Source organism: Bubalus bubalis, chromosome 18 (assembly GCF_019923935.1).
Source record: "Bubalus bubalis isolate 160015118507 breed Murrah chromosome 18, NDDB_SH_1, whole genome shotgun sequence".
Classification (NCBI taxonomy): Eukaryota; Metazoa; Chordata; class Mammalia; order Artiodactyla; family Bovidae; genus Bubalus; species Bubalus bubalis.
This window is the reverse complement of record NC_059174.1, coordinates 48,393,540-48,405,575: the sequence shown is the minus strand read 5'-3', so window position 1 is coordinate 48,405,575 and position 12,036 is coordinate 48,393,540. Positions and strand designations below refer to the sequence as shown.

Sequence of the window (12,036 nt, the reverse complement as noted above, 5' to 3'; positions counted from 1 at the left end):
CCAATCATAGATAATAAATGTAGTATTATTTTGCCGAAAGCGTCTCAGCTCTTTTTAAATAGAAATTCAATGTTACAACCTTGGTGACTACTGGGTTCAGAGTAAGGAGCTGTTTCAGTTGAAAAATTGTACAGAAGGAAACACCAAGAGGTGTTCTCCAGTGAAGAGAATGGAAGAGTCAGAACCCTATTTCCCAAGCCCTAAGCAAATCATGGGATCAAAAGTTATCAATCAGGGTTAAAAGCCTTGGGCAGGCGGTGGATGTAGGCACAGTGTCAGAGTGACACCACATTTGTGACATTCTGGCCACGAGGGTGAGAGAGAACCGTGCAATGGCAGGAGCCGGCTGTCCCCACCCCAGTCCAGGGACCATGGCTGCCCCCTCCCTGCTGCAGGATCCCTAAGGAGCTCCAGGTCTCCAGATGGGAAGCAGATGAAGCCGCTGCTGCCTTTGACGTGTCCACCCTGAACTGTCCCCCCACCTGCAGTAGAAGATGGGACACACCCCGAGGGGGACGGTGTTTTGTCAGTTTCATCCAAAGGGGAATTGACAGGTTGACAGGTTGAAATAGACCTGAGAGTTGTGCAGACCTAAGAGGAGTGACCACATGTAGTGTGTGGTTCTGGAGTAGATACTGGTGTGGACAATTAAGCTCTGAAGGATATTTTTGGGTCAACTGAAGGAATTTAGATAGGAGGAATGAGATAGAAATTTATAGATTTATAAGAAGGGAAAGATGGAGACCATTGCCTGGGGAAAAAGCAAGCACAGAATTATATATATATATATATATATATATATACACACACACACACACACACACACACACACACACTCCTTAAAAGAGTCCCAGGTGGCACTAGTGGTAAAGAATCCACCTACCAATGCAGGAGACCCAGGTTCCATCCCTGGGTTGGGAAGAGCCCCTAAAGGAGGGCATGGCAACCCATGCCAGTATTAGATTTGGACACAACTGAAGCGACATAGTATAGCATAGCATATATACTCTTATATGTTATGTAGAACATATTTGCATATACGGACATATCCATATGTGCTAAAATAAATTAATGTATATTTACATAGCCTTGTGTTTGTATTCTAGACTATCTTCTGGATATATGTATATAGAATAAGAATATGAACTAAAATGTTACAGGGTTTACTGCAGTGGTGAACGGTGAATAGAGGTGAGTTTTGTACTTACTGATTTTGCCTATCTGAATTTCTTATACCTGTGTGTCTAGAAATATAATGTTACAGACAAATGTAAAGCATCCCCCAAATGCAATTTCTCTTCCTTTCCAGAAATACCTATGCTTATTTACTTATTTGTTGTTTTTTGAATTTGCCTGAGCTGCGCCGCTTGCCTGGATCTTAGTTCCTTGACCAGATATTGAACCCATGCGCTCAGAAGTGAAAGTGCAGAATCTTAACCACTGGACTGCAAGGGCATTCCCCAGATATAACCACATTCAGAAGACATCTTTTTTTTTTTCTAAGTGAGTTGATTTTTTTAAAGGTTAGTTTATTTTTGGTTGCACTGGGTCTTCCTTGTTGCATTCAGGCTTTCTCTAGTTGGAGTGATCTGAGTCTACCCTTCGTTGCGGTGTGTGGGCTTCTCTCTGAGGTGGCTTCTCTTGTTGGGGACCACAGGCTATAGGTGAGTAGGCTTCAGTAGTTGTGGCACAGGGGTTTAGTTTCTCCGTGTCATGTGAAATCTTCCCAGACCAGGGATCGAACCCATGCACTGGTAGGCGGATTCTTATCCACTGTACCACCAGGGAAGTCCTAGAAGACATCTTTGCTGACTAGATTTTTTGCTTTGTTATAGAGAATTCTCGGAGAAGACAATGGCACCCCACTCCACTGCTCTTGCCTGGAAAATTCCATGCACAGAGGAGCCTGGTAGGCTGCAGTCCATGGAGTCGGACACGACTGAGCGACTTCACTTTCACTTTTCACTTTCATGCATTGAAGAAGGAAATGGCAACCCACTCCAGTGTTCTTGCCTGGAGAATCCCAGGGACGGGGGAGCCTGGTGGGCTGCCGTCTATGGGGTCGCACAGAATCAGACACAACTGAAGCAACTTAGCAGCAGCAACAGCATAGAGAATTCTAAATTATAAGCAAATGTAGAGAGAAGAGTATTATAACTTCCACATATCTATCAGCCAGAAACATGTATCGACTTATGGCCAGTCTTCAATCCACAGCACTATCAGTTCTCTCTTCTTATATATATATATTTTTTTAAATATTTTTTATTTTGACAGAATCTCAAACTTAAAGAGATATTGTGGTTATGGCACATAAACATTTTTTCCCTGTGAAATATTTAGTAAATTTCCAACTTGATGCACCACCAACATCACTGCAAAATCTTTTTGTGTGTATTTTCTGCAAATCCGGACATACTTCTACATAACTACAATACAACCATTGGAATAATGAAGCTCATGTTGAATAAATAACAGAAAGGCTTAACATAGCTTTTCTCTCTTCTTGGAAATACCTGTTTGCAAGGTGAGCCCTGGCTGGCAGCTGGAAACTTGAATTTTGGAAGTGTCCCCACTGTTTCCTAACTGATAAGAAGGCTCATTATACTTAGACTGTGCAACCAAGATGGTTTCTGCTTGACCCCCGCTTTCATTTGGGGAATCCATAATTCTGTTACATGCCAGAAAGAGGGTCCTCCATGTCCAGGTCCCAGTGACACCCCAGGGTGCTGGGTCTCTCATGAGCTTCCCAGGACATCGCTCATGTGTGACTGCCTTTTTGTTGCTGTGGGAAAATTTCACTCTGCATGACCCCCGCGAGGGAAGGGGGAGGACAGAGAGAAGAGGCACATGGATTCTCCCAGTCTCTGCTTTAGTGTTTTCCCCTGAGGATCAGGCTGTGCATCCTTTCTGCACTCCTGTAGTATATTTCAGGAGTGAGTCTGAGACAGACCTGGGACCTGGGACCCTTTGCTGAAAAGCGCTGCAATGTTTGAACCTGGATGTACCTCTCCTCGAACATGCATGCATGCTAAGTGGCTTCAGTCATGTCCAAGTCTTTGCGACCCCATGGACTGTAGCCCACCAGGCTCCTCTGTCCATGGGATTTCCCAGGGAAGGATACTGGCTTGGGATGCCATTTCTTCTTTCAGGAGCTCTTCCTGACCCAGGGATCGAACCTACATCTCCTGCATTGGCAGGTGGATTCTTTACCACTGAGCCACTAAGGAAGCCTGAGCCTCAGTTTACTACTACTACTAAGTCACTTCAGTTGTGTCCGACTCTGTGTGACCCCATAGATGGCAGCCCACCAGGCTCCCCCATTTACTGAGGCTCCAGCCTCGGTTTACTGTTTTGTAAATGGGAGGAGCCATAGTACCCACAGCTTAAGATCCAGTAAGAGGTTAAATGATCTTTCCATCTGATCACTTCATTATTGTTATTACTATTATTATTGTGTAGGTCAAACAAAGGACAGTTGTGAGATCGACTTTGGGAGTGGTCCCTCCACTTCAATCTCTTGGAAGAGTTTGAGAGGGATCAGTGTTAAGTTCTACTTTGAATGTTTTCTAGAATTTCCCAGTGAAGCCATCTGGTCCTGGATTTTTGTTTGTAGGGAGTTTTTATTTTTTTAAGATTTATTTATTTATGCTGTGGACTCTGTAGTTGTGGTGCACAGGCTTGGTTACTCTATGGCCTGTGGGATCTTCCCAGACCAGGGATTGAACCCGAGTCTCCTCCATTGACAGGCAGAATCTTAACCACTGGACCTCCACGGAAGCCCCTGTAGGGAGTCTGTAAATTACAGAGTCTATTTCACTTCTAGACATAGGTTTGTTTTTAACAAAAAACAAAAAAACAAAAACTGTTTATTCATAATACAGTTTTTTTTAAGATTTATTTTTGTATTTAATTTTGTCTGCACACAGACTCTCTAGACATGTCGTGCAGGCTTGAGAGCCCTTGGGCTCAGTAGCGGTGCCACATGGGTTTAGTTGTTCCCAGACATGTGGGGTCTTAGTTCCCGGACCAGGGATCGAACCCACATCCCCTGTATTGCACTGCACCACCAGAGAAGTCCCCCACACAAGGAATTATTAATGTCTTTTAAAATACATGAGATCACCCATTACTGATATTTTCTAAATGAGCAGTTGCCAGCATGGAGTAATATGACCAGGCAGGATACGCCAGAGATGCAGGCAACTTTGGCTGAACCCTTATTGGGAATGTTCACATAGTCTGTGATTTTGGATATTCCAGCTAGACAGTTTGATGAGAAGCAAGTAGTGGCTTCTTCTAGAAGGAGGGAACCCCTCCACACCCACCAGGCCCATCTCCCCCTCAGACTGGAGCCCTCCTCCCCATCCCCCACCCCCTCTGCAGACCTTCCATAACAAACTCTCCCTCCAGACCCTCCTGTCCCACTCCTTGCCCCACCCAGCTCTTTCTTTTCAAAACCCCCAAGGTGCGAGTGTCCCTCTCCAGATAGGTTGGTGCTTTGATCTTTTTTTTTTTTTCCTTTGGCTGCACAGTGAGGCTTGTGGGATCTTAGTTCCCCAACCAGGGATCCGGGTCCCCCGCACTGAGAGCTCAGAATCCTAACTCCTGGACCGCCAGAGAATTCCCGGTGCTTTGATGTTTAAAGCCTCTTATTTTATTGTAAAGCCTATAAAATTGCCTCTGGCCTGAACTTTTCTTAAGGCTTTGATTACTTCATTTCCAAGCGTGGCTTCAGTGGAAGGAATTACTTCTTGAGGCAGAAGAAGTTATATGGATTTTGTGGCCCTTTTCTGCTCTTAACATCCCCCGCGCCCTGCCATTCTGGGTTGGATGGGGAGCTGAGAAGCCTTTGTCAGAAATCCCAGCTCTACACTCACATCCCCCACACCACTACTCCAGGAGACATGGGCACGTCAGGGCTGAAACACCTTGGGCAAAGGGCTTGAATCCAACACCCAGGGCTGCCCCACTCAACCCTATCTCTAGGGAGTGGGGCTCTTTTCTAATCCCTCCCACTCTCCAGAGAGAGGAGATTTTGTTAACTACTTACCCACTTCCTCCTAGGATCCCTGGGACCCTCCATCCACACAAAGGGCCCATTCCCAGTTCAGTTCCTTCCCTGGAATCAAAATACCTCCCAGCTCACCACTCTATTCCTGTTAACAAGATAGGAGAACCAGGGCCAGGGAAGCCAAGTTGACGGAGGTTTTAATGCCTTCATTATATTCACGTAGCAAGCCTGCAGGTGCTCCTCCAAGGTTCAGGAATTTTCTACTTCTGCAAACCAGACTGGCAGGTCCCTACCTCCCACTTCCCAAGCACACCTCCAGAGATGCACCTTGATCCCTACTCAACACTTCCCTGCCCATCCTTGTGGCTTCACTGGGTCAGAGCCCACCACAACCTCCCTGCATTTATGGCAAATAGCTTCTCATGCAGCCTTTACCACCTTGAGATGAAATATTCAGGGACTTCCCTGGTGGTACAGTGGATAAGAATCCACCTGCCAGTGCAGGGGCCATGGGTTCAATCCCTGGCCTGAGAAGATTCCACATGCCGCTGAGTAACTAAGCCCGTGGACCACTGCTGAGCCCATGTGCTGCAATTACCGAAGCCTGCGTGCCTAGAGCCCATGCTCCTCGACAAGAGAAGCCACGGCAATGAGAAGCCCAAGCACCACAGTGAAGAGTAGCCCCAGCTTGCCACAACTGGAGAAAGCCAGAGTACAGCAATGAAGACCCAGAGCAATAAAAATAATTAATTTTTTTTAAAAAGAAATGAAATACCTAGATAATGAAACCTACCTCCACTGAGAATTCTTTAAATGTTAATAAAATGTCCCAAAGTATTTATGTATAGTGGAAAGCTGAAATAAAAGGAGAGAAATTCATGAGTAAAAGAATACATATTTCAATATGCAAATGATACCTGAACTTGATTCCAGTAAGTTTCAGCTACTCAAAGTGCGGTCCATGGAGGACAGCCATCAGTACCCCTTGGGAATTTGTTACAAGTGCAGACCTCCTTCAGAGTCAGATTTTAAAACCTCTGCAGGATATGTGAAAAATCCCCAGGGCATACAGACTTCTTGTGTGGGTGTGCTCAGTCGCTCAGTCATGTCCAACTCTTTGTGACCCCATGGACTGTAGCCCACCAGGCTCCTCTGTCCATGGGGATTCTCCAGGCAAGAATACTGGAGTGGGCTCCATAACCTGCACTTGCCAAGTGGCGCTAGTGGTAAAGAACCTGCCTGCCAATGCAGGAGATGTAAAAGACGTGGGTTCGATCCCTGAGTGAGGAAGATCCCCTGGAGGAAGAAATGGCAACCTACTCCAGTGTTCTTGCCTGCAGAATCTGGTAAGAATCCCATGGACAGAGGAGCCTGGAGAGCTACAGTCCACAGGGTCCCAAAGAGCTGGACATGACTGAAGCACCTGAGCATGCAGGGCAGGCAAGGCTTCATAACACCCACAGCTGGCACTGCCTAGATGAAGAGATTTTGCCCTTTTCTGAATTGGAGCATAATAACTAGTAAAGTGCCAACAATGCCAAGAATATTCTTCCAATTAACCCAGTAGTTGAACTCCTGGACCTTTCAGGGTCTATTTTCACTCTCTACTGCTGCTGCTAAGTCGCTTCAGTCGTGTCCGACTCTGTGCGGCCCCGTAGACACCGGCCTACCAGGCTCCTCCATCCCTGGGATTCTCCGGACAAGAACGCTGGAGTGGGTTGCCATTTCCTTCTCCAATGCATGAAAGTGAAAAGTGAAAGTGAAGTCGCTCAGTCATGTCTGACTCTTCGCAACCCCATGGACTGCAGCCTACCAGGCTCCTCCGTCCATGGGAGTTTCCAGGCAAGAGTACTGGAATGGGTTGCCATTGCCTTCTCCGGACACTCTCTACATTTACAGACAAACTGGAATTAGGTTCAAGGCTTAGCTTAACAGGCTTTCCTCCTGCAAGAAAACACCCAGGACATTGACTAAAAGGAGGAAGAATCCAGGACAGTTCTCCCTTAAGGGGTGCTGTCCTGTATTGTGACACCAAAATGCACCCATAATTTCCCCAAAGGCCCCTGGGGTGCTTTGTACACTCTCCTCTCCTGGGAGCTATTATGCTCTAATCATTACCTTCCAGGCAGCAGGCTCCTGGAATCCAATTATTTTTTTCTGTTTAACTGGAGTACATCACGGAGTGTAATTCCAGGAATTAACAGAGATGGTGTCTGAGGAAGAAACCGAAGAATGGAAACAGACTTGTCAGTTTCTGCCCTTTTATGCTACTTGAAGCTTTTAGACTGTTTTTTAAACCACTTTTTGAACTCATGTGTGCATGGGTGCTAAGTTGCTTCAGTCGTGTCCAAAGCTTTGCGACCCTCTGGACAGTAGCCCACCAGGCTCCTCTGTCCATGGGATTCTCCAGGCAAGAACACTGGAGTGGGTTGCTGTGCCCGCCTCCAGGGGATCTTCCCGACCCAGGGATCGAACCCACAACTCTTACGTCTCCTCCATTGGTAGGCAGATTCTTTACCACTAGTGCCACCTGGGAAGCCCAAACTCATCTTTGGATCCTAATTGATTTTCATAATCTCATTATTAAACAGAGTCCCACAGTTTAAACATTACATCAAAAAATAATGTATTGCTTTGGACAGAAGGCTGTGATTTCTAAGATTTGCTTCAAATTGCCTGTGGGAGCAAGTGCATGGGAGTAGAGATGAAACAGGATTAGTTAGGAGTTAACTGTTAGAGCTAACTGTTACTGGTGTTCCTTCCACTCTTCCACTTTGGGAAAAACTGCATTGAAAAATGTACATATTGAAAAGAAATGTGCCATGTATTACAGTCAGTCCACCTCTTAAAATTCAAGGTCTCCCTGTGCGGACTGCTATGGCTCCCTTTCCCTTTCCCTTCTCTATTTCCCGCAGCATGGATCACCTTCCAACACAGATGTCATTCACATGTCACGTCTACTGCTCATCATGGCCCATGTGAATCACAGTCTGATTTAACGATTACTCCATAATGAAACAGTTTTTCTACAATTGTGAAGAAGATGTTGGGGAGCTGACAGGAGATTTCCCAAAAGCATCTAATTTGTTTATTAGGTCTCCTGCTCACCATATCGCTCTCACTTAGAAGGTAAGTTCCACGTGGGCAAAAATCCATGATGGTTTTACTTGCTGATATTTAAAATTAAATGCGTAGCGTGCATTTCATTTTTCTTGGATAGAGTTGGTACAGAGGTTAAAAGCAAGAATTCTAGGGCCCGCCAGGCTAGGTTCAAATCCCATCTCTGTCACCTACTAGCTGTGTGACCTTGGTCAGGTCACTTGGCCTCAGTTTCCAACCTGTGAAGTGGAGACATAGCCCCCATATTAGTGGGTTGCTCCTGTCGTTGTTCAGTAGCTAAGTCGTGTCCAACTCTGCAACCCCATGAACTGCAGCATGATGGGCTTCCCTGTCCTTCACTGTCTCCTGGAATTTGCTCAAACTCATGTCTATTGAGTCAGTGATGCTCCTCTGACTGGTAGTAAAAGGCTCCATGAAGGTTGGCTGGGTTTATTACAGGTTACAACACTCTTTTAGGGAGTCAAATAGAAGTGCACTTGGGAGACTTCCCTGGTGGTCCAGTGGCTAAGATTCCACATTCTGGATGCAGGGGGCCCGGGTTTGATCCTTGGTCAGGGAACTAAATCCCACATGCCACAACTAAAGATTCCCCAGCAAAGACTGAAGACTTGGACTGCTGCAACTAAGGCCCAGCACAGCCTAATACATAAATAAATATTAAAAATTAAAAATAAAAAAAGAGCATTTGGCTCCTGTTGCAGCCTGTTTTCTCCTGTGCAATGATCTCTGGAATAGTGATGCTGGATCCTCCAAGGTGATGAGAATTGTTACAGGAGCTAAAGGATATGAGGCCTCCCACTCAGATGGCTGACTGAACAACAGCAAGTGTTCAGCACCAACTGAACTCAGAGCCTGGTTAGGGACACTCCCAGAGGCCACTGGTGAGGATGGCAGGTGACAAGACTGAATACTTCCGCCAACCTCTCCCTCTTCTGAAGTTTCGGCTCAATTGAGCAGCTACCTCCAAGGTCCCAATACAGCCCCAAATAGAGAGGGTTTCTGGAGATCACTGGAGGTGGAGATGGGAGGGAAGGACTAGTAAGTCGAGGCAGAGGGAGGAGGAGAAGGCCAGCGAGAAGGGAAGGGTGGGCAGAGAATGTGACGTAGGGAAGAGAGTGGGGGTGTCGCCGGGTGGTGCTGGGTATTAAGAAGGGAGGGGCCGGGGAATAAAAAGCGGGCGCCTGAAGCTAGCTAGGTGGAAGCTAGCTAGGTGAAAGCTTGCAGAGCAATGCCTGAGACGCAAGGTAGGACTCGTCCCAAGGGGTTGGCTGCGGGGGCTGTGCTGCACGCGGAGGGGGGACAGCAGGCGTCTGCTGGCGAGGGCGGATGCAGAGTCTGGGGTCTTGAGGACGGGACTGTGGGTGGTGAGGATGGAGAGGCAGCTGGCGGGATTTAGGGGCTGAAAGTCTCGGGGTATGGCTGGCAGGGGTGGGGCTGGCGGAGGTTTCAGGCCCCCGAAACCCTGAAGTATGACCCTGGTTTTCCCGCAGTGGTAGCCCAGCCTGGTAAAACGAGAATGGATAGCTCGGCCTCCGGTGGGACCTGCCCGCCTGGGTCCCGCCTCCAGATCCCAAACCCGGGAGGCAGTGGACGTGGACCAACTGCCAAACGAGCTGCTCCAGGAGGTGCTGAGCTACCTGCCCCCAAGCACGCTGCTCCGGCAATGCCGCCCGGTGTGCCGGCGCTGGCGAGACGTGGTGGACGGCTGGGACCTGTGGCGGAGCATCCTGCCCTGGAAACACCCCGACCTGTGGCCCGTCATCCGCACCTGCCTGCCCCCTGCTGACGACCCCGGGCCCTGCATCCTGGGCCGCTTCTGCGAGCTCAGACCCATAAGACGCAACCTCCGGAACTCTCAGAGCTCTCGTGGCCTGGGTGGGGAGCCCAGGAAAGGGGTCCTCAAGGATGCGGATGAGAGGGTCTTGAGAGGTTTAGCCTCATGGGAAACCTATGGGACTTCTCCGTGGGCTGGAGGGCTGGTCGGGAACTTGGTCACAAATCTCTTTTTTTTTTTAACTTTTTTATTTTGTAGGTATAGCAGATTAACAATGTTGTGCTAGTTTCAGGGGAACAGCGAAGGGACTGTCATACATATCCGTGTATTCATCCCCCACCCCTCCAAACCCCCTCCCATCCAGGCTGCCACATATTGAGCAGAGTTCCATACAATCAGTCCTTGTTGGTTATCCATTTTAAATATAGCAGTGTATACATGCCTACCCCAAACTCTCTAACTATCCCTTTCCCCGCCCCCATCACACACCTTTTTCATTTTACACAAGACCTCCAGAAATCCATGGTTCAGCAAAGTTGGGACCCCTTGGCAATAGAGGGTCATGCCTAGGGCCCTTCGCAGATGAGCTTCCAGGGTGCCTACCAATGAATATCCCTACTCCCCAAGGGCCAGGACAGTGGTGAGTTCTTGTTATGGGTTCTCACTGATTTATGTTCTGCTTTCTTAGGTGGTGTCATAAAAAGAAACAAGTGTTGGACCTGGAGGAGGGGAGGGTCTGTGGCCAGAAATCCTGGATAGTGGAAAGATTGAGATTTATGTCTCTGACTGGTGAGTGTGACAAAAACAGCTTTAAAAACAAAGCTGACCTTGGCATGGGTGACAAAGCATATAGGCCTCCCAACAAGCTCTTAGATTAAGCAGGAAGGGAAATGACTTCACCACCACCAGGGCTTTACTACTTAGCGGTGTCCACTCCCTGAACCCTCGCCCAACCCCCAAAACGGACCTGGATGGGAAGATGCCCGATTAGATCCTATACAGAGGACTTGGTTCAGGAGGAGGCAAGATAGAGCTGGCTAAGAGATCAGATTCTGGAGCCAGACCTCCCACACTCAAACCGTGGCTTCCTGGTTTTGTGGCCTTGGGCAAGTCACAGGTGCAAGACAGGGCTCCATGTCAGCCACAGAGCCAGTGCTTCGAAGTGTGACCTGTTTCATCGCCCTTCATGATCCTTGATCCTGTGGGTTAGTGTGTGTTTTGAAGTCTCAAACTGAGTAGTTCAGAAAGGGGAGATGACTTCCCCTAGTGGCATCACAGAACCTGGCATTAGGCTCATGCTTGCTGACTCCAGAGCTTGTGCTCTGTATGCTGGTTTTGAAACCATGATGGTCCGTGAGCACCTTCCATGGGATACCTGACTCAGACAATTTCAAGGGAGGCAAATTCCAAACCTCCACATCTTTGTTCTCTGTTTTAAATAACTCAGCTACAGATCACATCTATGGTGGGAGCATCATATAGTTATTCTTCCCAATTGCTATCTCATAATCCTGCAGTTTTACAGAAAAAGAAAGCCCCTTATTGTGTTATATGGTCCCCAGACATAAAGAGTACTTGAGAGATAAGCAGAGTGATCAGCTGAAATTTTGGCCTTACCAAATTTCCTTTTTTTTTTTAAATGGTCCATTCTGTGCACAGCCTGATGATGAAGGTTGGGGATTTTGGAAACTCAAGGGCTTTTGGTTTTTTTTTTTTTGACTGCACTGGGTCTTAGTTTCCAGCATGCGGGATCTTTGACCTTGCAGCATGTGAACCCTCAGGTATGGCATGTGGGATCTAGTTCCCTGATCAGGGATTGAACCAGCCCCCTACATTGGGAGTGCAGAGTCTTAGCCACTGGACCACCAGGGAAGTCCTGTGCTTATTTCATTTCTTCACTTTTTAAGTTTTTTGGCCGTGCTGCCAAATATAAATACCTTAGTTCCCTGACCAGGGATGGAATCTATGCCCCCTGCAGTGGAATCATGGAGTCCTAACCACAAGACCACCAGGAAGTCCCCCAAACTTACTTTCAATCAAGGCACCATAAACTGCCCCCTCTGCAAATCCATCTCCTTAGAAGATGTATTTACCGTCAACTTCTGTTTTTAATTCTTTATCAAACTAT

The 12,036-nt window shown here is 47.4% G+C and overlaps 1 protein-coding gene across 1 annotated transcript; it reads left to right on the top strand.

Annotated features, from left to right (window-relative positions):
- Window positions 1–9,362: 9,362 nt before the first annotated feature.
- LOC123465077 lies at window positions 9,363–10,351 on the top strand. Its single transcript, XM_045163216.1, has 2 exons — window positions 9,363–9,491; window positions 9,631–10,351. The coding sequence occupies exons 1-2, from the start codon at window positions 9,363–9,365 to the stop codon at window positions 10,192–10,194; spliced, it is 693 nt and encodes a 230-aa protein (XP_045019151.1). The 3' UTR covers window positions 10,195–10,351.
- Window positions 10,352–12,036: the final 1,685 nt, after the last annotated feature.

Excerpts from the sequence above, each read along its gene's own strand:
- LOC123465077 (XM_045163216.1), top strand. The coding sequence starts at position 9,363 with ATGCCTGAGACGCAAGGTAGGACTCGTCCCAAGGGGTTGGCTGCGGGG. Across the intron at positions 9,492-9,630 it reads GGGGTCTTGAGGACGGGACT|CCCAGCCTGGTAAAACGAGA; the intron begins GTGGGTGGTGAG and ends CCGCAGTGGTAG.